The sequence below is a fragment of the Polypterus senegalus genome, chromosome 5 (genome assembly GCF_016835505.1).
Source record: "Polypterus senegalus isolate Bchr_013 chromosome 5, ASM1683550v1, whole genome shotgun sequence".
NCBI lineage: Eukaryota > Metazoa > Chordata > Cladistia > Polypteriformes > Polypteridae > Polypterus > Polypterus senegalus.
Genome location: NC_053158.1, coordinates 195,808,936 through 195,836,771, shown reverse-complemented (window position 1 = coordinate 195,836,771; position 27,836 = coordinate 195,808,936). Strand labels below are relative to the sequence as shown.

The following is a 27,836-nucleotide window of genomic DNA, read 5'->3' as shown; positions in this document are numbered from 1 at the left end:
AAAATAGAGATGGGCAATTCACAAACAATTTGTTCTTTTTCAAGGACGCTTTTCAATGAATCACATGAACAATTCAGGTCAGTTGGAAATTCCCTTAAGCAAGAAGCATAACTCCCTACAGCGCCCTCTGACATCACCCACGGATGCCTGCAGGGTTGCCTCACTGCACTACAAGTCCCAAGATTCCTTGCGAGTTTCATAATACGGATGCTGCCATCTAGCAGGTTGGGGAGGCACATACCTTTGAAGCAAAGCCCACCTCCATCGTTCTGTCACATTGGCCTCCGGGCTGGTTATTGGGATGGAACCGATCCCAGACGGGACACTCATTCATGTATGTAGTCCTTTGCAACCTGCTCATGTTGAATTTGATAACAGCCAGCAACATGTTTCAAAAAAGTCAGGAAATGAGCAACAAAACCCGACAAAGTTGTGAAATGCTAAAAAAAAACAGCTGGTGGAACATCTCACAACTAATGAGGTTAATTGGCATCAGGTCAGTCACATGACTGGGCATTAACAGTTAACAGAGAGGCAGAGTCTGTCAGAATAGTAAAGATGTAGAAGGGTTTACCACACTGTGAAAGACTCTACAGGCAAATATTGCAGCCATTTTAGAATAACATAAAATGTCTAAGTGTTAGGGTATTGCATCATCTACAGTACATAATATAATTAAACGATTTAGAAAATGTGGGGAAATATCTGTACACGAGGCACAAGGACGAAAACCAGTATTGGATGGTTGCAATCTTCTGGCCCTCAGGCATCAGTGCATTAAAAACAGACATATTTCAGTAATGGAAACCATTGCATGGGCTCAGGAACGCTTGTCGGTGAACACAGTTTGTCACCGCATCCACAAAAGCAAGTTAAAACTCTATCACGCAAAGAAGAAACCACACAAAATGTGATCCAGAAACACCGCCACCTTCTCTGTGCCCATGCTAATTTAGTACAGACTGAGGCAAAGTGGAAAACTGTCTTGTGGTCGGACGAATCATAATTTGAAATTCTTTATGGAAATCATGGATGTCATGTCCTCCGGGCTAAAGAAGAGAAGGACCAACCGGTTTGCTATCAGCATACAGTTCAAAGGCCAACATCTGTGATGGCATGAGCAGCTTGCACATCTGGGAAGGCACCATTAATACGGAACGATATACACGGGTTTTGGAGCAACATATGCTGCCATCCAGATGCCTTCTTTTTCAGGGCAGGCCTTGTTTATTTCAGTAAGGCAACGCAAAACCACAGTCTGCACGTATGGCAACAGCATGGCCAGCATAGCCCAGGAGCTAAACTAGCCTGCCTGTAATGTAGACCTGGTGCCCACTGAAAACAGCTGGGGTTATGAAACAAAAAAAAAAAAACATGACAAAAGAGCCCCCAAACTATTGAGCAGCTGGAATCCTACATTGACTAAGAATGGGACAACATTGCACTTTCAGAGCTACAGCAGTTGGTCTCCTCAGTCCCCAAATGTTACAGAGTGTTGTTAAAAGAAGAGGTGATGCATCACAGTACACCCTTTTCTGAAATTAAAAATTAGGATATTTCTCTATTATAAAAGAAAATCTTGAGACGAGACTTTAGCCATGAGATTTTTCAAGTCCACCTATGCCCTCCTCTCAACCATATTCAACCACACCGCAGTCCTCTCACCTCTCATTCGTGTTGTTCCTGCTCTCTCAGCTCTTATTAATTTTTATGTTTTCCTCACTTTAAGTTGCCAATAAAAGAAGACATATTATGTACTAATCTTAATGAAGAATTTCATCCCGAAGGGTTATCAACAGAAGAAATGAGTACACGGGCATTCCTAGCACATGGTGAAATCAAACGAATTAACGTGAAAAATGTCGATTAGGTGGTGGTGATGTTGCGGAAGAGGAAAACATCAACTTACAATATCGCAAAGAATATCTACAGCCGTTAACACCATCCGGTCTCCCACCGCCAAATTACTGTTGAAAGAAGGACGATCGTAATGTTATTGTGTAATTTACGTATGAGTGATGGGCTATGCAATAGGACAAGATTAGTTGTATTCAACATTAGTCGAACAACTCTGACATGTAAAATTTTAACAAGCGACAAGAAAGGTAATGTAGTACATCTTCAGGGGATAACATTAGACACCAAAGGAGGTCTTGATATGCCATTCTTATTAAAACGTTTACAGTTAAAGTTAGAATAGCTTTTGCTATGACAATTAACAAATCACAGGGACAGGCATTCGAAAAAGTCGGTTTATTTATTAGAGAGAAAGCGATATTCACTCACGGGCAGTTATATGTTGCGTTGTCACGATGTAACTCCAAACTCGGAATCGAAATTCAAAGCGATATTGACAAAAAGTTCATTCAAAAATTGTTTTTATTGAAGTTTTACAGTAAAAGTGTAAGTTTAAAATGTATTTGCATGTTAATTTCAAAGCCAAACAGAGCAAAAATGTATAACACAATGAATAACTCTTAACTAATTTTCTTTCAATTTATTACGTTTTACTATATTATTTTTTACTATGGTTAATTATTCGCTGTAATGCAAAATAGTTAGCTCTGTTATGTACAGTGGTGTGAAAAACTATTTGCCCCCTTCCTGATTTCTTATTCTTTTGCATGTTTGTCACACAAAATGTTTCTGATCATCAAACACATTTAACCATTAGTCAAATATAACACAAGTAAACACAAAATGCAGTTTTTAAATGATGGTTTTATTATTTAGGAGAAAAAATCCAAACCTACATGGCCCTGTGTGAAAAAGTAATTGCCCCTTGTTAAAAATAACCTAACTGTGGTGTATCACACCTGAGTTCAATTTCCGTAGCCACCCCAGGCCTGATTACTGCCACACCTGTTTCAATCAAGAAATCACTTAAATAGGAGCTGCCTGACACAGAGAAGTAGACCAAAAGCACCTATCTTTTAAAAATTGAGAGGTCATTTTCCCAGTGTCCTCTTGGATCTTTGAAAGGAAGGGATTGTAAAAGGATTTTATATATTGTAGAGATGGAGTCTAACTCCTTGAAATTGAGCAATAAATTTTCCAGCGTGGATGAGGGTGCAAGATGAGGAAAATCTGGAAGGTTCTGTTTAACAAAGTTCCTGATTTGAAGATAGTGAAAGAAATTTGTAGCTGGAATGTTAAATTTGGAATGTAATTGTTCATAGGATGCAAAGACGTTGTCTATATAAAGATCCCTAAGCAAGTTAATTCCAAATTTTTCCAGATATTAAAACTGCATATGTTTGTGAAGGTTGAAAGAGGTGGTTCTTTTGCAGGTGCCACAGATAGAAGCTTCTCCGTCTTAAAATGCTTTCTACATTGGTTCCAGATTCTAAGTGAGTGGAGCACAATTGGGTTATTAGTGTATTGCCGATAACGTGTGTTTATTGGAGCGCAAAGCAGGGAATACAAAGAAGTACTGCAGGATTTTACTTCAATATTGTTTTCTAAGAATAGGTACATGAAAAGATAGATCAGGAAAATGGTGATCTGTTATACAATAATTGTCTTAATGTGTAGCAGAAATCTTTTTAGACTATGTATGTAACAGAACTTTAATTTCCCTGTTTGTGCCATCCACTCAGCATTGACCACAGATTAAGACTGAATACTTTTTAAGTAAATCCTGTTCTGTTTCAGCATCCACAGATACAGAAGGAGTCTAATTATATAAAATATTTGTGCTGTGACGATCGGTGGGGTTTGCAGCTCTGGGTCATGGGAATCAGAATTGCGAAGGTAAGTTGGCAAGTTTTACTTTCTCGATACAGAGTGTTAGTGCTCAGCTGTTTCCATGCTTGTTGTTACATTCTGAGTGCTTGAACTTTCAGCTTACAGGCGTCACAAAATAGAGATGGGCAATTCACAAACAATTTGTTCTTTTTCAAGGACGCTTTTCAATGAATCACATGAACGATTCAGGTCAGTTGGAAATTCCCTTAAGCAAGAAGCATAACTCCCTACAGCGCCCTCTGACATCACCCACGGATGCCTGCAGGGTTGCCTCACTGCACTACAAGTCCCAAGATTCCTTGCGAGTTTCATAATACGGATGCTGCCATCTAGCAGGTTGGGGAGGCACATACCTTTGAAGCAAAGCCCACCTCCATCGTTCTGTCACATTGGCCTCCGGGCTGGTTATTGGAATGGAACCGATCCCAGACGGGACACCCATTCATGTATGTAGTCCTTTGCAACCTGCTCATGTTGAATTTGATAACAGCCAGCAACATGTTTCAAAAAAGTCAGGAAATGAGCAACAAAAGCCCGACAAAGCTGTGAAATGCTAAAAAAAAACAGCTGGTGGAACATCTCACAACTAATGAGGTTAATTGGCATCAGGTCAGTCACATGACTGGGCATTAACAGTTAACAGAGAGAGGCAGAGTCTGTCAGAATAGTAAAGATGTAGAAGGGTTTACCACACTGTGAAAGACTCTACAGGCAAATATTGCAGCCATTTTAGAATAACATAAAATGTCTAAGTGTTAGGGTATTGCATCATCTACAGTACATAATATAATTAAACGATTTAGAAAATGTGGGGAAATATCTGTACACGAGGCACAAGGACGAAAACCAGTATTGGATGGTTGCAATCTTCTGGCCCTCAGGCATCAGTGCATTAAAAACAGACATATTTCAGTAATGGAAACCATTGCATGGGCTCAGGAACGCTTGTCGGTGAACACAGTTTGTCACCGCATCCACAAAAGCAAGTTAAAACTCTATCACGCAAAGAAGAAACCACACAAAATGTGATCCAGAAACACCGCCACCTTCTCTGTGCCCATGCTAATTTAGTACAGACTGAGGCAAAGTGGAAAACTGCCTTGTGGTCGGACGAATCATAATTTGAAATTCTTTATGGAAATCATGGATGTCATGTCCTCCGGGCTAAAGAAGAGAAGGACCAACCGGTTTGCTATCAGCATACAGTTCAAAGGCCAACATCTGTGATGGCATGAGCAGCTTGCACATCTGGGAAGGCACCATTAATACGGAACGATATACAATGGTTTTGGAGCAACATATGCTGCCATCCAGATGCCTTCTTTTTCAGGGCAGGCCTTGTTTATTTCAGTAAGGCAACGCAAAACCACAGTCTGCACGTATGGCAACAGCATGGCCAGCATAGCCCAGGAGCTAAACTAGCCTGCCTGTAATGTAGACCTGGTGCCCACTGAAAACAGCTGGGGTTATGAAACAAAAAAAAAAAAATATGACAAAAGAGCCCCCAAACTATTGAGCAGCTGGAATCCTACATTGACTAAGAATGGGACAACATTGCACTTTCAGAGCTACAGCAGTTGGTCTCCTCAGTCCCCAAATGTTACAGAGTGTTGTTAAAAGAAGAGGTGATGCATCACCGCAGTACACCCTTTTCTAAAATTAAAAAATTAGGATATTTCTCTATTATAAAAGAAAATCTTGAGACGAGACTTTAGCCATGAGATTTTTTCAAGTCCACCTATGCCCTCCTCTCAACCATATTCAACCACACCCGCAGTCCTCTCACCTCTCATTCGTGTTGTTCCTGCTCTCTCAGCTCTTATTAATTTTTATGTTTTCCTCACTTTAAGTTGCCAATAAAAGAAGACATATTATGTACTAATCTTAATGAAGAATTTCATCCCGAAGGGTTATCAACAGAAGAAATGAGTACACGGGCATTCCTAGCACATGGTGAAATCAAACGAATTAACGTGAAAAATGTCGATTAGGTGGTGGTGATGTTGCGGAAGAGGAAAACATCAACTTACAATATCGCAAAGAATATCTACAGCCGTTAACACCATCCGGTCTCCCACCGGCCAAATTACTGTTGAAAGAAGGACGTATCGTAATGTTATTGTGTAATTTACGTATGAGTGATGGGCTATGCAATAGGACAAGATTAGTTGTATTCAACATTAGTCGAACAACTCTGACATGTAAAATTTTAACAAGCGACAAGAAAGGTAATGTAGTACATCTTCAGGGGATAACATTAGACACCAAAGGAGGTCTTGATATGCCATTCTTATTAAAACGTTTACAGTTAAAGTTAAAGCTTTTGCTATGACAATTAACAAATCACAGGGACAGGCATTCGAAAAAGTCGGTTTATTTATTAGAGAGAAAGAAACGATATTCACTCACGGGCAGTTATATGTTGCGTTGTCACGATGTAACTCCAAACTCGGAATCGAAATTCAAAGCGATATTGACAAAAAGTTCATTCAAAAATTGTTTTTATTGAAGTTTTACAGTAAAAGTGTAAGTTTAAAATGTATTTGCATGTTAATTTCAAAGCCAAACAGAGCAAAAATGTATAACACAATGAATAACTCTTAACTAATTTTCTTTCAACTTATTACGTTTTACTATATTATTTTTTACTATGGTTAATTATTCGCTGTAATGCAAAATAGTTAGCTCTGTTATGTACAGTGGTGTGAAAAACTATTTGCCCCCTTCCTGATTTCTTATTCTTTTGCATGTTTGTCACACAAAATGTTTCTGATCATCAAACACATTTAACCATTAGTCAAATATAACACAAGTAAACACAAAATGCAGTTTTTAAATGATGGTTTTATTATTAAGGAGAAAAAATCCAAACCTACATGGCCCTGTGTGAAAAAGTAATTGCCCCCTTGTTACAAATCACCTAACTGTGGTGTATCACACCTGAGTTCAATTTCCGTAGCCACCCCCAGGCCTGATTACTGCCACACCTGTTTCAATCAATAAATCACTTCAATAGGAGCTGCCTGACACAGAGAAGTAGACCAAAAGCACCTCAAAAGCTAGACATCATGCCAAGATCCAAAGAAATTCAGGAACAAATGAGAACAGAAGTAATTGAGATCTATCAGTCTGGTAAAGGTTATGAAGCCATTTCTAAAGCTTTGGGACTCCAGCGAACCACAGTGAGAGCCATTAGCCACAAATGGCAAAAACATGGAACAGTGGTGAACCTTCCCAGGAGTGGCCGGCCGACCAAAATTACCCCAAGAGCGCAGAGACGACTCATCCGAGAGGTCACAAAAGACCCCAGGACAACGTCTAAAGAACTGCAGGCCTCACTTGCCTCAATTAAGGTCAGTGTTCACGACTCCACCATAAGAAAGAGACTGGGCAAAAACGGCCTGCATGGCAGATTTCCAGGACGCAAACCACTGTTAAGCAAAAAGAGCATTAGGGCTCGTCTCAATTTTGCTAAGAAACATCTTAATGATTGCCAAGACTTTTGGGAAAATACCTTGTGGACTGATGAGACAAAAGTTGAACTTTTTGGAAGGCAAATGTCCGTTACATCTGGCGTAAAAGGAACACAGCATTTCAGAAAAGAACATCATACCAACAGTAAAATATGGTGGTGGTAGTGTGATGGTCTGGGGTTGTTTTGCTGCTTCAGGACCTGGAAGGCTTGCTGTGATAGATGGAACCAAAAAATCCTGAAGGAGAATGTCCGGCCATCTGTTCGTCAACTCAAACTGAAGCGATCTTGGGTGCTGCAACAGGACAATGACCCAAAACACACCTGCAAATCCACCTCTGAATGGCTGAAGAAAAACAAAATGAAGACTTTGGAGTGGCCTAGTCAAAGTCCTGACCTGAATCCAATTGAGGTGCTATGGCATGACCTTAAAAAGGCGGTTCATGCTAGAAAACCCTCAAATAAAGCTGAATTACAACAATTCTGCAAAGATGAGTGGGCCAAAATTCCTCCAGAGCGCTGTAAAAGACTCATTGCAAGTTATCATAAGCGCTTGATTGCAGTTATTGCTGCTAAGGGTGGCCCAACCAGTTATTAGGTTCAGGGGGCAATTACTTTTTCACACAGGGCCATGTAGGTTTGGATTTTTTCTCCCTAAATAATAAAACCATCATTTAAAACTGCATTTTGTGTTTACTTGTGTTATATTTGACTAATGGTTAAATGTGTTTGATGATCAGAAACATTTTGTGTGACAAACATGCAAAAGAATAAGAAATCAGGAAGGGGGCAAATAGTTTTTCACACCACTGTATATGTAACAATTCCCATGAAAATAACAATCTGTAACAAATTGTACATCCGCTTACCCATACGCGAGCAGCAGATCCGTGAAGAGGCTAGCATGTAGCGTCCACCTGGGGGTTGACAAGCGAAGCAAGCAGGGGGCAGAGCCCCGTAGTATTTTCCAAAAAACAATAACTTTTCTCAGTTTCAGCATTTGATATTTGTACTATTTTCAATAAATTATAATTTGAAAATCATCTCATTCTGTTGGCAGCCTAACATTTTTTGGAAATGGGGTTGTACTAATAATCTTCTCACATCCCCTAAGATGTCCTGTTCGTGGCACCCAAAGATGCCAGGATACACTCCTGCCCAAGTGACCCTGAATTGGATTGAATGGTTTTGAGAGTGTTACAGTATTATATTTTCATATTTTGTATACAATATACTTATATTCACATTTATTGGGGCCTTCAGAAAGTATTCACACGCCATTTTTCACACATAATTTTATGTTGCAGGTTTAGGCTAAAATCATTTAAATTAATTTTTTCACCTCATCAAACAACACTCAGTTAAAGCAAAATCATGATTTGAAAAGAAAAAAACTGCAATATGACATTGGCACAAACATTCAGACCCTTTAGTTCAAGCACTTTTGCCAGCGATTACAGCCTGGAGTCTTTTTTCGATATGAAAACCTTGTGTTCAGCTTTCCCTCAACCTTGACTAAGCTACAAGTCCCCAACCATACAGGCGTGATGCTGCCATCACCATGTTTCCCCACTAGAATGGTATTGCTTAGGTGATGAGCGGTGCCTGGTTTCCTCAAGACGTGATGCGAAGTTATTAAAACTGATGTCAAATAGTTTGATCTTGGTTTCATCAGACTAGAGAATCTGGTTTCTCATAGTCTGAGAATGCTTTAGGTGCCATTTTGTAAACTCTGAGGAGGCTATCATGTGCTATCTCGTCACTCTGTCATAAAGCCCAGTTTGATTGAGTCTTGCAGTGACAGTTATCCTTTTGGAAGATGCTCCCATCTCCACACATGTTCCCTGGAGCTCAGTTAAAGTGACCATCGAGTTTTAGGTTACATCTTCCTAAAACCCTTCTCCCTCGATCGTTCAGTTTGGCTCAGTTCTGTGTGTGGATGCTCTCGACCAAGATGGCAGCAGGGGTTTTGCAGCAAAGTCCATGCACCACTTACTCTGTAAGTCTTGGAGTAAGCGAGAAGAAGAAACGAAATGTGAGAGCATGACTGTGTGAAGAGGAAAAAAATATATTAAATCAGTTACGGCTTAGGAGAAAGGAGCCAAAATGGAGGTTCTATGAAGAGTTAGAGATATTTTGAACTTCTTCCATTTTAGAATTCTGCAGGTCACTCTGCTCAGTGTTGTAAGGTTTGTTTGCAGACTTCATCAGATCGATGCCTTGACACAATCCTGTCTCTGGCTTGGTTTATGCTCTGCTACACATTGTCAGCCGTGAGACCTTCTATAGACTTGTATGTGTACCTTTCCTAATCATCTCCACAGGAGGACTCTGAACAGAATGGGATGCACCTGAACCAAAATTTCAAGTGTCATGGTAAAGGGTCTGAATACTTGTGTCAATGGGATATTTCAGTTTTTTATTTTTAATAAATGTGTAAAACATTTTAGCATAAGACTGCAACATAACAAAATGTGTAAATGTGAAGATGTCTGAATACATTTTGAAGGCACTGTAGGCATACATTTTTGTTTTAGGAGCAGGTCAAAGGGCATTAGGACTGATAACCAAAATACATCCAAGGTGACGTTCAACCTAGTGCCATATTGATTTTAACATTTTTATATTACATTGAATGAATCCATACATTTGCTAATAACTTGGCATTAAGTGTAACCCTCCTGATTTGTGTTTGTGTCTATAAAATGAAAGCCTGTGTTCTAAGAATTATTTCTTTCATAAGACCTCATGCTGCTGTGTTTTATTTTATATGAAAAGCAAAAAATATTATGACACTAATCAGAATTCCTATAATAGTCTTTATAATGTTTTTTTTTTCTTTTATTGCAGTATGGAAAGATTTTATATGACAACTACAGAACAGCTGTGCAGAAAGCAGGCCTGGCATCCCGATGGTCTAACCTGGCAAATGTAGAAGCAATTGCGTCCGCTCCTAAGACAAAAGGTCTGGCTTTTGAATTTTTGACATGGCTGAATTGTCCCATTGTGAGTGTGTGTGTGTGCGTGCGTGCGTTCGTTCGTTCGTTCATTCGTTCGTTCGTTCCTTCCTTCCTTCCTTCGTTCCTTCCTTCCTTCTTTCTTTCTTCCTTCCTTCCTTCCTTGTGCCCCAGAGTGCTGGGATAGGTGTCAAAATTGGCCGTACGGATGATCCCGTAGGAAATCTGGAGGAACAGCAAAGTACTGGTCTGTTAACAGTAAGCAGAAGGCTTCTTCATTCCAAAAGAGTAAAGCATGAAGGAATTCAATCTCTTCCATAAAATCTCCCTATTAAATACAGTATGTAAGGGAAGACTGTCTTTGCAGTACCCACCAGAAGGCTGGATAAAATATATAACAACTGACCAATGTGTTGATATGTCAGTTCAGAAGGAGAGAGACCGTGGATGTCAAGATGTACAAAACATGCTTGTTTGGTCCAGGATCTAATACAGGAAGCCAAAACCAATTACCATATATACTCGCAGATAAGTTGGGACTTGATGTTACAGTATCATTTCTGGTATTTTATAATGTTGGTCGTATAAGCCGAATGTGGAAAACTCATGCTATTGGTCCAAGAGATTTTGATATGCTAACGCCTACCTGAGAGAGTAGCCACGGAGCACACTGCCTTTAATTGTGCCTACGTGACCACACGGTAAAACCCGAACTATTCTGAAGCGACATTTGCACTGCTTTGTGTTTTTTGTATCTCACACCCTCATACACCTTTATCGTAAGAGCATCCCTTATCTACGATGGAGCGTTCGATCAGAAGAAAATATGAATCTCGTTTTTAAAATTAAAAGTCATTGAAGTAGCTAAAGAAATTGGTAACTGCACTGCTGCAACAAAATTCGATGGTGTCTGAGAAATTGATGCGTGATTTCGGGTGTCAAGACCCAACTTATACATGAGTATATACGGTAAGTACAATTTCACTGTAGTCTGAGTGGACTTGGCCTAAACTGCTGGAGAAAGAGAGTACTGGAGGTGCATTGTTTAACCAGACCATGCCCTAAGTCTGCTAATGGGCTATCTGTGTGGCATGACGTTACGGTTTAACTCTTTAAGGGTTGAATCATTTTTGCAGGCAACTCCGTTTTCTGAAAAGCACACAAAGCAAAGGTTTCACATGTAAATCATTGTAAAAAATCTGTTGCTGTGGATGCTGTCAGCGTCTGTTCAGCGTCTCTGGTGGCTGTGTAGGGGCAGCTCGTTGGCCGGTAGGAATGCGTGGCTGCCTGGCCTGTCTTCACATTCGCAATGCGACGCAATTTGGTTTGTACCTCTTGTCATCATAAGTGGCAGTCCTCCCAGGCGAACATTGCTGTAGACCAGCGTTTCTCAACCCTTTAAGTATTTGTGACCCGAGTTTTCAAAACAGTTTTAATCGCGCCCCACTAAAGTTTTTTTGAAAGAAGACCACTAATACCAATTTGTTCTTTTTTAATTAATGATATATCATAGATGCATATTTTATTATACCTACTTAACTTTTATCGACATTTATCTAACTCTATATTTATTTTTCTAGTATCAGAATGTAGTTTAAGTTAATTTATTTTGGTTTCAGTAGATGTATTTTTCATATTTTCGATTCTTGTTTTCTTTTTTTCACATCTTCATGCCCCGCTTTTTGTTACTTTGCACCCCCCTAGGGGGGCCCGGCCCACAGGCTGAGAACCACTGCTGTAGACGCAACAGCTACATAAGCGTGTTCAGCACTGTGATCAGCTGAGGACCAATCAGCTGAAGCCGGTACCTCACTTTCATTTTCAATCTCCATCTTCAGATCACTTGCAACAAAATCGGAGTCCGACAAGTCAGAGTCCGATTCGGTGATAATACGCAAAATGTCGTCCATGGAGTATTTTGCTTTGTGCATTCGATTTCGTCTCTTGCCAGATGTCAATGCCATTTTAGAGGTTGTTTGCTTTTTGCTACGCAGCTAATTGAGGTCAAATCAACAAAGCTACCTTTCCTTCTAGCAAAGAGAGTTGAACTAAATCATAATGTCAGGTTTTGTTGCCATTTATGGCTGATTACCGTCCTCTACCCTTGAAAGAGTTAAAGCGAATGATCAGATTACACCCAGTAAGGACCTGGAGAAAGCTAGTCAGTCACAGGCTGACCTACATGTATATCATTAGAATACTAAACCTTTGTGCAAATGAATTAAAGCAAACTCTGAAAACAACAAAAATCTTTTTTTTATTATTATGAATAGCTAGAGGGCTCCACCCCCCTGCTCTCTTCGCCCGCCCACCCCAGGGTTTGGTTATCCAGATATACAATTTAAAGAGATTGTTATTTTCATGCGAATTGTTACATACTCTTTCAATTCTATGTTGCATTGCTTCTCCGTGATCATAAATATATACCTGACCAAACTGCGGTTTCTTCAAAATTAAGCTCTAATTGTTGCGGGACCACAGATTCTCCTAGCGTATGGTCCATTATTGTGTAAATCTACATTCTGAGCATTGAATGATGTGAATGTGAACAGATTATTGTAGATATTTTGCCTGTAGTGTTTGTGGATTTCACTTTCACCAAACAACAAATCTTTTAATTCTCTCGAATACGTCTCTTCATTGGGAAGAAGCACTACTTTTCCCTGATGGCAACACGAATTAGACAATCTACAAGTCTCCAACTTAAACTATAAAGCCTTACAATATGTACATATTTCTGACATATCACTTATGTCCATATATTCAATCTCTTTTTTTGCTATTTCATTAATTTCCGTTTGTTTGTGCTAATGCGATATTTACTTTCTTTTTTTTTTGATACTTTCGAATTTTACTACTTTCATATCCTTTAACTTTACTTAAACTTTTTCTTTTACTTAAGTCTATTTTATCACTTTCATAATCTCTAACCTGCTCTGCATGTGAATCGCCCCAATGTTTTTGAATATCTTTATGAAGTCTTATTTCTGACCCCGATTGGACCTACATGGTTTTCAGTTCCACTTGGTCTGGGCAATTTTACTTAGTCTTTAATGTGCCATCTAGAACGTATAAAATTTTAAGAGCTGGGAGCACATGAAGTGTGTCTGCCAAAAGCATTCCAGCAACTGAGAGGTCAGATGTCCGTGATCTTGTTTTAAAGTGTTTGTAAGTAGGGCAAAAGTCACTGTCTCACAGGTCTTGCTTCCAAAGGTTGTAAAGTCTAGTCTTGCGGGACGTCAAAGCGTCTTTCCAAGAAGATCACGTCTTGACCAAAGATTATTTTATTATAAGAGAGATATTCATGATATTCATATATTCACATCAGTACTTGATATGACCTCCTTGACTCTTGAGAAGCAGCTGAATATGATTTGACAGGGAATCCACCAATTTTGAACAGTCTAGGAGGATCTCTGTACCAAACTTGAATTAGGGGCTGATTCGTCATCTCCATGGTTGTATGGTCCATTCCACAAAGTCGTTGCTTACAAATAGACCATAAATTTTCAATTGGGTTCAGATCAGGAGAGTTTCCAGGCCACTCCAGGATGTTCCTTTGATTCTCATCGAAAAATTTCTTCACTTCTTTCAATGTGTGACACAGGGCCAGATCGTGTTGAAAAACACAGGATCCATCGGGAAATAACTTTTTCAGTTCTGGAACAACGTGTCTGCGGAGAAGTTCAATGTATAAGACTTTAGGGACTATCAAAGCTAGACTTGATGTTTTTCTAGAAGAATTAAGTGGATAGGACTTTGCTGGGCTGAATGGCCTGTTCTCGTCTAGATTGTTCTAATGTTCTAATGTATTGCGGTGAACGCATCATGCCCTTGTCTGGGTGCAAGAAACCAATGCCATAATAGCTGATGCAACCCCAAAACAACATCTTTTGTGGGTGCTTCATGCAATCTGGAGTAGAACATTAGAAAGATTTACATGAGAAAAGACCATTTAGCTCAACAAAGTTTGTCAGTCTAATTCGCTTAATATTCCCCTGCAAAAAAATAACATCAAGTTAAGTTTTGAAGGTCTCTAAAGTCTTACTGTCTACCATGCTACTTGGTAGCTTATTCCCTCTATCTATGGTTCTTTGTGTAAAGAAAATCTTCCTAATGTTTGTGTGTAATTTACCCTTAACAAGTTTCCAACTGTGTCCCTGTGGTCTTGATAAACTCAAGTCACAGTCTCGATCCACTGGACTAATTCCCTTCATAATTTTAAATACTTCAATCATGTCACCTCTCCTTTTGCTTAAACTAAAAAGGCTCAGCTCTTTTAAACTTTCCTCAGACCTTATCCTTTGCAGCCCTGGAATCAGCCTAGTTGCTCTTTTCTGGACTTTTTCCAGTGCTGCTATGTCTTTTTAGCTGCGTGAAGACCAAAACAGCACACGGTACTACAGATGAGGACTATTCCTTTTTGGGGTGAACCTCATCATCAAGTTTGGAGTAGGAAAAACCTACTTAAAGGTACTGTCACTTAGAGGGTACATTGATGACCTAACAGTGACAAAATAAGCACTGACCTCAAATGGCCTGAAGCATCACCTATTCTAAACTCTTTTTAATTAAATTTCAACCTTACTTGATTCATCCCAAATGCCCGAACCAAACAGAAAAATTAAAATGAAGCACAACCTAGATTTTCTGAGGTGTAGATTTACTTTTACCCATTAAGCATGGTAAGCAATGGCCATCTGTATTGCATGAGTGCTTCATCTATAAAGACAATTGGAAGCAAAGCATTCTGCATACAGAAGTAAATCATTTGACGTTATTAAATCTTACTTCTTCTTTCGGCTGCTCCTGTTAGGAGATACCACAGCAGATCATCTTCTTCCATATCTTTCTGTCCTCTCCATCTTGTTCTGTTACACCCATCACCTGCATGTCCTCTCTCACCACATTCATAAATCTTCGCTTAGGCCTTCCTCTTTTCCTCTTCCCTGGCAGCTCGATCCTTAGCATCATTCTCCCAATATCCCCAGCATCTCTCCTCTGCACATGTCCAAACCAACGCCATCTCACCTCTCTGACTTTGTCTCCCAACCGTCCCACCTGGGCTGACCCTCTAATGTCCTCATTTCTAATCCTGCTCATCCTCATCACCCCCAATGCAAATCTTAACATCTTTAACTCTGACATCTCCAGCTCTGTCTCCTGCTTTCTGGTCAGTACCACCGTCTCCAACCCATATAACTGAGCTGGTCTCACTCCCGTCCTGTAGACCTTCCCTTTCACTCTTGCTGATACCCACTTGTCACAAATTACTCCTGACACTCTCCTCCACCCATTCCACCCTGCCTGCACTCTCTTCTTTACCTCTCTTCCACAATCCCATTACTCTGTACTGTTGATCCCAAGTATTTAAACTCATCCACCTTCGCCAACTCTACTCCCTGCATCCTCACCATTCCACCAACCTCCCTCTCATTTACATGTGTATTCTATCTTGGTGGTCCTACTGACCTTAATTTTCTCCACTCTAGAGCATATCTCCACCTCTCCAGTATCTCCTCAATCTGCTCCCTACTATCACTACAGATCACAATGTCATCAGCAAACATCATAGTCCACGGAGACTCCTGTTTAATCTCGTCTGTCAACCTGTCCACCACCATTGCAAATAAGAAAGGGCTCAGAGCCAATCCCTGATGTAATCCCACCTCCGTCACTCCTATCACAGACCTTACTACTGTCACACTTCCCTCGTACATATTCTGTACAGTTCTTACATACTTCTCTGCCACTCCCGACTTCCTCATACAATACCACAGCTCCTCTCAAGGCACCCTGTCACATGCCAGGCTCACAAAGACGCAATGCAGCTCCTTCTGGCCTTGTCTATATTTCTCCATGAAAATGGAAGTTTTGAGTAAAAACATTCTAGTGTGTATGTACAACAAACCAACAGACACTCTGGGCATCGTCTTATTGCTCATTGAATTACCGCAAACAAGAACGTGAACACAACTGCAGAGCGGCTTGTCTTGCTGGTGCTATAGATGTTGTCAAATGAAAAGACAAGAGCCAAGAATACTCTGGGAAACTCTTAAGGCCTTCTTAAGAGGACAGATTATCTCATATCTTTCCCACAGAAATAAATTCGAAGCCAAGAAAGTAGCAGAGATAGAAAATGAAATTTCTAGAATAGATGAAGAACATGCTAGACTACCAAGCGAGACTCTACATAGGAAAAGGCAGGCTCTACATTCAGAACTAAACCTCTTGACAACTAAAGAAACTGAACAACTAATTTATAAATCCATATATCATTACTATGAACATGGAGAGAAAGCTAATAAGCTTTTAGCTTAGCAAATTCACAAGCAAGAAGTGCAACGTAATCTCAGTAATCACCAACATGAATGGAGATAAAATCATCGACCACAAAAATATAATGCACACTTTCAGAGACTACTATAAATCCCTATATACTACTGAGTTTAAAGAAGACAGTACACAATCTAATGCAATTCTGGATACATTACAAATACCACAAATAGACGCTTTTTGTGTGGAGGAACTTGATAAACCTCTGGCATTATCAGAATTACTAGATGCTATAAAGTCACTCCAAGGTGGGAAAGCAGCAGGCCCTGATGGCTACCCTGCAGAATTTTACAAGAAATTCTCCGCTCAGCTAGCTCCTCTCCTATTAGCAACATTTACAGAAGCCAGAGATAACCAATCTCTTCCTCAAACCTTTCGCCAAGCACTAATCACTGTTTTTCCAAAACAAAATAAGGACTTATTACAATGTGCATCATACAGACCAATTTCACTTCTGAATAACGACGTTAAAATACTCTCTAAAATCATAGCTAGAAGGATGGAGAAAGTGCTCCCTCGTAATATCACAAGACCAAACTGGATTTATTAGGGGCCGACACTTATCTTCAAATCTTCACGCCTGTTTAATGTAATATACTCACCAACTAAATCAAACACCCCAGAAATATTATTATCATTGGATGCAGAAAAGCATTGACATGATTGAATGGAAATACCTTTTACTACATTGGAGAAGTTTGGGTTTGGCCCAACATTTGTGCATGGATTAAATTACTGTATACTAACCCAGAAGCTTCAGTTTGCATCAACAACATTTGCTCAGACTACTTTAAACTAGAGACTAGACAAGGATGCCCTTGTCACGCTGCTGTTTGCATTGCCATTGAACCACTGGCAATACATTGTCGAAATACTGATCAGATAAAGGGGATTAGCAGAGAAGGACTGGAACAGAAAATCTCATTATATGCAGATGACATGGTACTGTATATATGGACCCAGAAAATTCTGTGCCTGCAGTCTTAGCAGCACTCACAGAATTTCAAAAGATCTCTGGTCTCAGAATTAATCTGAATAAAAGTGTACTCTTTCCAGTGACTTCTCAAGCATATAATATTAGATTAGACACCCTACCTTTTATCATTGCAGAACAGTTTAAATACCTAGGGTAAACATCACAAGTAAACATAAAGCTCTTTATCAACAAAATTTCTCTGCATGGAAAAAATTAAACAAGACTTGCATAGATGGTCAACCCTTCATCTCACACTAGCTGGAAGAATTAACACTGTTAAGATGAATATTCTTCCTAAGCTCCTTTTTATTTCAAAACATCCAATATACATTAATAAATCATTCTTTAAGCAATTAGATTCAACAATAACCTCATTTATTTGGAATTCAAAACATCCACGCATCAAAAGAGCGACCCTACAAAGACAAAAGGCAGAAGGCGGCATGGCTCTACCTAACTTCCAGTTTTATTACTGGGCAGCAAATATACAGGCGATAAGAACCTGGACACAAATAGAAGAACATACACAGGCTTGGACCGCAATAGAAGTAAAATCCTGCAGTACTTCTTTGTATTCCTTGCTCTGTGCTCCAATAAACACACGTTATCGGCAATACACTAATAACCCAATTGTGCTCCACTCACTTAGAATCTGGAACCAATGTAGAAAGCATTTTAAGACGGAGAAGCTTCTATCTGTGGCACCCTGCAAGAGAACCACCTCTTTCAACCTTCACAAACATATGCAGTTTTAATATCTGGAAAAATTTGGAATTAACTTGCTTAGAGATCTTTATATAGACAACGTCTTTGCATCCTATGAACAATTACATTCCAAATTTAACATTCCAGCTACACATTTCTTTCACTATCTTCAAATCAGGAACTTTGTTAAACAGAACCTTCCAGATTTTCCTCATCTTGCACCCTCATCCATGCTGGAAAAATATTGCTCAATCTCAAGGACTTAGACTCCATCTCTACAATATATAAAATCATTTTACAATCCCTCCCTTTCAAAGATCCAAGAGGACACTGGGAAAAGATCTCTCAATTAATATATCAGAAAAGGAGTGGAAAGTAGCAATGCAGAGAATTCACTCGAGCTCCATTTGCGCAAAGCATACAATTATACAACTCAAAATTATATATCGAGCACATCTGTCTCGACTAAAACTCTCAAAATGTTTCCAGGGCATGATCCAACTTGCGAATGTTGCAACCAAGCCCCAGCCTCACTGGGTGGCATGTTCTGGGCCTGCACCAAATTAACATTATTCTGGACAAAATTTTTAATTACCTTCAGACAGCCTTGGACTCACAATCCCTCCTAACCCATTAACAGCTGTGTTTGGGGTTCTTCCAGAGGGCTTAAAGTGGAGAAAGACAAACAAATTGTGATTGCATTCACTACACTTTGGCACGCAGACTTATTCTGATAAACTGGAAGAACCCAAACTCTCCTCTTTAAGTCAGTGGGAAACTGATGTGTTATATTATTTGAAATTGGAAAAATCAAATACTCAGTTAGAGGATCTGTACAGACTTTTTCAAAACATGGCAGGATCTAATCAGTAATATTTTAAAATAAGTTCATAAAGCACAGAGAATTTATTAATTTAGGTATGTTTACAAGCCTTAAATTTACGCGTTTGGCTTGCTCTCTCTCTCAGGGTGGGGATCGATCTGTTCTTAACTCAATTTTTCTTTTGTAAAACTTGATTGATTTATATGGATTGTAATAAAATTAATAAAAATAAATAAATAATAATAAAAAAGACAAGAGCCACAAAAAGGTCTGGGGCAACCTGCTGTATACTTGAAGCACCGCTGCAAATTTGAAAATTGGTTGTACAATACAGTAGAGCAAGTTTGAGTCCAGAACAGACCTGATTTAGAAGAGGCAAAGATGGCGGTCTTAAAAGATGGCTGAGGAAGTGATGTCAATGAAGCCAGAAGTGGCATCATCGGGGAAAGGGGGTGCTCAGGGTGTAACAGCATATCAGCTTTGTGACGCAAAAAGTTAATTAGTTTGGGTATGCCTGATCTCCTTCTGTTTTCTTGAAGCTCATAAGCATACCTCATCCATTCGCTTCACAAAGAAGATAGAAGGAGATCAGGTATACCCAAACTAATTACCTTTTTACATCGCAAAGCTGAAATGCTGTTTCACCCTGAGCACAGTACCTCAGAATAGCTCAATTCTTCTTCTTTCGTTAACGAGTTCTGGAGCACGAGTGTTCTCAGTCCTCAGATGGTAGTTTCCAATTCAAGTTCAACACCTTCAGATGGCAAGTTTTCTGACAAAATTATAGCTGCATTTTCCAAAAATTACCAAAGTTCAGCAGCTCCAGGATAAAAAATAGGATTCAACAAAAGCCTGATACCTTCAAATGATTCCACAGACAAAATATCTGATACTATGTGTTAATTGTGTAAGTTGTTGTTTAGAATAAGTCCCAGTATACAGGGACTTACAAGACCCATTTTCAACTTAGAAATGGGATAGGCATACAGTTTTCTGACCGATTACTTTTGTCAGTATCAAGTTACGTCAAAGACAATTGTGGGTTCTTTCTTTTTTGCATGGAGGGGTACCCACAAATTTGTCCACGTCTGTAGCAAGCAGGAAGAGTAAGAGAAATGTAAAAATGTGGGATCTGTCAGCATAGTGTTGTGTTTCCACATCTGAATTCCAGCTGCCAACAAAGGGATAAATTGAAGGGAAAATATAATGAAAATATCTCCATAGCCACTATTGTGAGACAGAGTTGATTAAGCTTCTAAGTATTCTTTGAGTTCTTAATGTGGCCCACATGCTTGTAGTAAAGCTACATAAGACTCAGAAAGCATGTCATCTGGCACTGTACAGTATGTATAGTCAGCGTGATAAATAATATATTGCTGTATTAGGATTGTTAGCAGTTGGAAAGTGTGTACCTGGTGAGCTATGGCATTCTTCAGAATGATTCCATTACATTTTAAACAACAATTGTGAAAAAGTAAGTACATTACGTGAAACTTTTTTTTTCTTTTGTAACTTATCTGGTGTAGGTGAAGGAAGGATCAATTCTTGCCCGGAAAGGAGGCCATTATGGATTAACAGTGACAACAGACATACCAGGAGCAGTTTATTTCCCCACACAACAGATAGCAGTGAACCCGATTAGGACACCCGCAGGGTAGCATGGGATTTGGAGTCCAGAAACGCAACCTTGCCTAGGTCTTTGGGTACCACCACAGGGCGCTGCTGGGAGAGGACAGCCTCTGGTTTCCAAACAACCCCAGACACATTTGTTACATGAATAGGTAGTCAGGGGAAGAAAAGAAGCAAGAGTGAAGTATAAAGAGAGCATTGGTGGATATTTAGTCACTTGTCAGGGCTTGGGCTTCACCCCAGTGCGATAATGGATCCCAGTTGATAGATCCATCAGGAAGTCCATGATCATAGAGGAGCTCCGAGCAGCAAATGAGGAAGCTAGAAGACTTTAGCAGTCAGCCCAGGTACCCAAGGAGATTGGTGAAATTGATAAAATGGGAAGCATTGAGACAGACTAACCTGGGCAGACACATGGCAATACCAAGCATTGAGTCTCAAGCGCCTATTAAGATCCATTCATGATTTGTTATTCTAATCTGAGGATTATCAGGATACAATAAATGCAGGCTTTATGACACGAGACTGATGAAGTGCTCTGGGACGTATGGAAACTAGGGAAGTCATCCACTGGCAGAGCCCTCGGACTGTACCCAAAGGCCCCAACGGGGCAGCGTTTCCAGACTCCAGCTCCCATGCCACCTTACGGACCTGTCATAATCAGGTTCAGCCCTAAAAAACATTGCCACCTGTCATGTGGTATGCCCATTCACCCAGCCTATCCATTATGGCCTCCTGCCTGGACAAGAATCCATCCTTTATCCTGGCTGGGTTGCCCATCCTTCCTCCAGTGGACATATCAAGATTTGATCATTTAAATAGTATTTATTCATAAAAATGATATACTGTAATAAAATATATATATATATATATATTGTGGACGAAGACTTCAGACAAGACAGCAGGTGTGGTTATAAAGCAGCTTTATTTTGCAGAGTCACAGTGAGAAGAGTTTCAGAAAAGCAGACAATCAAATATACCTGACTGAGTCAGGGCTCTTCTGAACCCCGTCTGTTGGGTGGGGTCCAGTTTTATACCCCTAGAATGCGTGATTTAATATCATTATGAAATGTAACAGTCAACACATTTATTATACACAAACCTTGAGCCCCTTTAACGTCCCTTGTAAAACTTGATTTCTTGGCCCCTTTTGTTATGGCGTTCAGATGTAAGCTAAGGGAAAACGTGATAAGGCAGACTCATGTGTGGAAAGCTTAGACCTTGAGTTCTTTGCACAAATATCTTTCTGTTTGCTAAAACAAAGCATGCTATTACATGGTTTAGTAAAGCATACTTCTCAGACATGAATTAGTACAAGGGAATGAAGAGAGCATTCATCTTCCACGATATATATATATATATATATATATATATATATATATATATATATATATATATATATATATATATACTGCTCAAAAATTAAAGGAACACTTTGAAAACACATCAGATCTCAATGGGAAAAAGAAATCCTCCTGGATATCTATACTGATATAGACTGGGTAATGTGTTAGGAAAAGGATGCCATCGTTTGATGGAAATGAAAATGATCAACCTACAGAGCCCTGAATTCAAAAACGCCCCAAAAATCAGAGTGAAAAAATGATGTGGCAGGCTAGTCCATTTTGCCAAAATTTAATTGCAGCAACTCAAAATTGTATGCAGCACTTTGTATGGCCCCTGTGTTCTTGTATACATGCCTGACAACATCGGTGCATGCTTCTAATGAGATGACAGATGGTGTTGTGGGGGATCTCCTCCCAGATCTGGACCAGGGCATCACTGAGATCCTGGACAGTCTGAGGTGCAACCTGGTGGCATTGGATGGACCAAAACATAATGTCCCAGAGGTGTTCTATTGGATTTAGGTCAGGAAAGTGTGGTGGCCAGTCAATGGTATCAATTCCTTCATCCTCCAGGAACTGCCTGCATACTCTCACCACATGAGGCCAGGAATTGTCGTGCACCAGGAGCCACTGTACCAGCATAGGGTCTGACAATGGGTCCAAGGATTTCATCCTGATACCTAATGGCAGCCAAGGTGCCTTTGTCAAGCCTGTAGCGGTCTGTGTGACCCTCCATGGATATGCCTCCCCAGACAATCATTAACCCACCACCAAACTGCTCATGCTGAATGATGTTACAGGCAGCATAATGTTCTCCATGGCTTCTCCAGACCCTTTCACTTCTGTCACGTGCTCAGGGTGAACCTGCTCTCATCTGTAAAAAGCACAGGGCACCAGTGGTGCATCTGCCAATTCTGGTATTCTATGGCGAATGCCAATCGAGCTGCATGCTGGGCAGTGAGCTCAGGGCCCATTAGAGGACATGGGGCCCTTGGGTCACCCTCATGAAGTCTTTCTGGTTGTTTGGTCAGAGACATTCACACCAGTGGCCTGCTGGAGGTCATTTTGTAGGGCTCTGGCTGTGCTCATCCTGTTCCAGATACTGGTCCTGCTGATGGGTTATGGACCTTCTATGGCCCTCTCCAGCCTTCTAGTAACTGCTTGTCTCTAGAATCTCCATGCCCTTGAGACTGTGAGGGAACACAGCAAACCTTCTGGCAATGACAGATTGATGTGCCATCCTGGATGTTGGACTTGAGAACCTGTGCAGGGTCCAGGTATCCCCTCATGCTACCAGTAGTGACACTGACTGTAGCCAAATGCAAAACTAGTGAAGAAACAGTCAGAAAAGATGAGGAGGGAAGTTGGACTCCACCTGTTAAACCTTCCTGTTTTGGGGGTCATCATTGGTATATATATATATATATATATATATATATATATATATATATATATATATATATATATATATATATATATATATATATATATATATATCCCACATTTACATTTTACAGTCCATTATATAATCAAAATAAATTTCACAAGTGGAAAAAATAACAAGGCCTATGCATTTCCAACTACCTTAATTACTTCAAATTAAAATCAGGTGCTGCAGATCAGGTGCAAATGATTAGGATATCATCAGAGGGGGGTCTTTTCTGACCCTGCTTTCTTATTTAAAATTCACAAATTTAGTTTAGATTCCTCTTTGTGGTTGAAGTGTGGTGTTATCACCATGCCTGATCGAAACAGCTCTCTGAGGCCTCTACAGAGAAGGTTATAAATGCCTAATAGTCCGAGAAGGGTTTTGAAAAGATCTCTAAGCAACTGGAAATCAACCATTGCATCTCCTGCAAGATCATCTACAAGTGAAGAGGATTTCAAACAACGGTCAGCTGGTCCAAGCCAGGACACCCTGGCATGTTCAACCCATGAGCATAACCCACGATGCCGAAAGAAGTCTCGAAAAAGCTCCTTCATTTCATTATGGGACCTACAGGTATTTCTTGCAACTGTTGATGTCAAAGTGTATGAGTCCTCCATTAAAAAGAGGCTGCACAGTCTACAGGTGCGCCAATAGGAAACCTTGCTGTCCAGAGAGAACATCAGGGCAAGGCTTAACTTTGCCTATGAAACCTTGGGCAATGACCAGGACTTCTAGAATAAATGCCATCTGGAGTGGATATTTGGCCACAGTACCTGAAGACGTTTTTGGAAAAAAACAAATACAGCATTTGATCAGAAGAACCAGATATCAACTGTAAAGCAAGCTGGTGGAAATGTTATGGTTTGAGGTGGCATTGCTGCATCAGGACCTTTGTTGCCCAGAAAGAATATCAGGACAAAGCTTAACTTTGCACATGAAAACCTGGGCAAAGACCAGGGGCCTCAGGTATAAACGGTGCATACGCACAGAAATGTTGCATACGAATGTTTCCACATTTAAATTGCGATGTATAAAACCTAAACTTGGCATAAAGCCACACACATTTCCACAGTACCTCATACCTTGTCGTACGCAAGTTCTCCACTCGGTTTTGCAGACTGGCAGCATCCAGCGTCAAAGCAATGCTACTGTTCCTGTGTGGTTTATCTTTCTTTTTCAGATCCACATCCCTAACGAGGCTTTATAAATACACTGAAATTAACCGCATATTGTTTATTAGTTTAATGCATCTGATTGTAATTAACCAGTAACAATATAATGGTCCACAGAATGGTCAAACTATTCTAAATACCATAACTGCTTTATCGTTGTACCTAACTCACTGCGGGTTCTCACGGAAGGGCTTCTTCTTCTTCTTTCAGCTGCTCCCGTTAGGACCACCACAAAAAAACGGAAAAAGAAACAGAAAGAGAGTTGCTACAGCGGATCATCTTTTTCCATATTCCTCTCACTGCACCACTGGGAGAAGCTGATCGGAAAGAGAATTATCGGTATACAGCATCAGAGCACCATAAGCGCTGCCACAGCCATGCTTCTTATTTGAACTGCTTTCGTTGCAAACGACGGGTAGTCAAACGCTTCAAAACCTTTCCTGTATCTTTCAGGACCTCGCAGTTCAGAAGCAGTTTCATCCCAAGAACTTTAAATGCACTCCATCAACTGCTCCTTGTAGAACTGTCTGTACTTATAAGTACAAACACCCCACTGTAAACTTGCACTACAGTTATAATATCGCACAACCTGTACCACTTTATAAAGCGCATATTTACATATGATGACGATATCATTTTTAAGATGAAATACAGCAACATATGTTTATTATATTATACAGATAAAACTTTAAATTTATTTAAATAATCTATATTGCTAATAATTAGAGGACACAGTGTCGCCATACTAGCAAGGATCTGGTGCTCCATTCACGAATTGTTCCTGCCTTGCACCGTATGCTTCACTGGGACTGGTGTGAAGCATAGAATAATTAAACACGTACTACAAAGATATTTCAAAGTTCCTTAAAAGTTTTGAAGAATCGGCATTCTAAGCTTACAGATGGCTTAACGTCTATTACAGAGCTGATTGTGTGGCGATTGGATATTTGGAGAAAGAAAAGGAAGGACAGAAATTAGAGGTTAGTACGTTTGAAAGAGACAGTACTGCTTCAATAAATTATTTTATTGAAGGTCACGCACAATCACTGCTCCACCATGTTCTAATGTTTAATAATGTGCTTTAACATATGAAAATGATATCACATATACATTTCAGTATTTTAGTTATTCAGAGATGTAATATCACGAATGTAATGGATTCTGTGTCCTGTCGGAGGAGGAGAGTCAGTTTAATAAGCAAGTAGTGATTCACACACATAGATCACATAGAAGATCAAATACAAAACAAAACATTTAACGTGCTACTTTAATTACGATGGGATTTGAGAAACTGGTTAATTAAACGATTTTAAGATTAAGTTTATGATGTTCTACTTTAATGACAAAATAAACTATGTGATTAAAGTGGAAATTTCGAGATTAAAGTTGACATTTCGTGCTTTTTCCCCACTGTGTGCCTATTTTTTTTTCTCTGTACCCTAATAAGCTTTCATATGACACTCAGACGGTGGGCTACAACTCGCCTTTTCACGGCGACTTTGATATGTGACAACTTCTTTTTTATTTCGGGCACTGTGCGACTTTGTGAACTTGAGCTTTCGACTTTCTCCAACACGCTATGTCACTCGAACAGCTTCATTTTGTTGTTTATACCACTGTTTAAACCAATAAATAGGACATTTTTCTTTGCCTCCACTTGGTATTCGCTGTAATTCTTCTATTTTCCCTCGTACTTTTGCCATAGTATTTTCAGAGAAGGCTGATCTTAAGGGCTATGTAGAGGACTGCCGGCCCAGGAGCCCTCCCAACAGCAGGATAGTGCCCCGAGGTCCAGCAGGGCCTTATGGACTTTGTAGTATTTATACACAGCCCTGCTGGATACCTTGGGGGCCACCAGGAGTCGCTGTGGGGGACTTATGGGCTCTGTTGTGCCTTATGACCCGGGAGTACGTCACGGTCACGTGACGGGAAGGAATAAGGAACTGGAACTGTGGACTGTTGGGACAGGAACACCTCCGGGTCAGGGGCTATAAAAGGATGATGCCTCAGTCCAGACACTGAGCTGAGCTGGGAGGTAGAGGAGCAAGTGTCTGGGCGAGGAGGAGAGAGATTATTGTGTTTATTGTAGTGATTTATGAGTAGTGTGGAGGGTGCTTGGTGCACTGTGGAAAAGGAAAATAAAAAGTATTGGACTTTTACCTGGTGTCTGGAGTTGAAAGTCTGCGCCCTCTAGTTGTCCCCATCAATTTTCTAACCCGCTGGTTCACAGGGGTCTGCTGGAGCCACCCAGCCAACACAGGGCACAAGGCAGGAACCAATCCTGGGCAGGGTGCCAACCCACCGCAGAGCTATTTATATTGATTTACATATTCAAAGAGGCGTAATTCTGGGAGGAGTTGGGGTGGGGCAGCAGGCACGTGCACATGCGTTACTTTTCAAGCTGATCGGGATTTATGTAGCGGAAGAACGTGGAAGTTTGCATACGCACAGATTCCTGCATCTGGATTTTTCTGTGCGTACGCACATTCCCACTTTTGTGCTTATGCCATGTTATAGTGTGAGTTCTACGCACTGTGTTATACATGAGGCCCCAGGACTTCTACAAAAATGTCCTCTGGAGAGATTATTTGGCCATAGTATCAGAAGACATGTTTGGGAAAAAACAAAACCAGCATTTGATCAGAAAAACCTGATACTATCTGTCAAGTATGTTAGTGGAAATGCTATGGTTTGAGGCTACTTTGCTGCATCAGGGCATGGGCTGCGCACCATTAGAAAATTAGAAAGATTTAGATGAGAACAGGCCATTCAACCTAACAAAGCTCACCAATCCTCTCCACCTAATTCCTCGGAAATAACATCAAGTCAAGTTTTGAAGGTCCCTAAAGTCCTACTGTCTACCACACTACTTAAGTTGTTCCATCATAGAATCCACCAGGAAGTTTTTTTCACTTAGCCAGAGGATGCTCGATGATGATAACATGAGACGTTCTATTAGATGACTGAACCTTAACTGCAAGTGGACCTTGCAGCAGGCCAATCACTCCAAATATTCTAGTAAATCCATCAAGGCATTGATGAAAAGAAAGAAATGGGCGGCTCTGGAATGGTCGAGTCAAAGCCAGGATCTGATTTTAAAACAGGCTGTGCACACCAAGACAACTGTAAGAATGCTGCACGGAGGAGCAAGAAAAACTTTCTTGCAGTCGATATCAGAGACTGCTAGACAGTTCTAGGAAATGCTGACTTGAGGGGGAAACAACAGCTATTAGAATGAATGGGG

The 27,836-nt window shown here is 40.2% G+C and overlaps 1 protein-coding gene across 1 annotated transcript in view; it reads left to right on the top strand.

The window, feature by feature from the left end:
• Window positions 1–27,836, top strand: part of LOC120529776 (amyloid beta (A4) precursor protein-binding, family B, member 1 interacting protein) — a 175,019-nt gene that overhangs the window by 137,742 nt on the left and 9,441 nt on the right. The window contains 1 exon segment of the mRNA XM_039753910.1: window positions 10,070–10,184. Within this exon segment, the coding sequence (XP_039609844.1) occupies window positions 10,070–10,184 (115 nt within the window).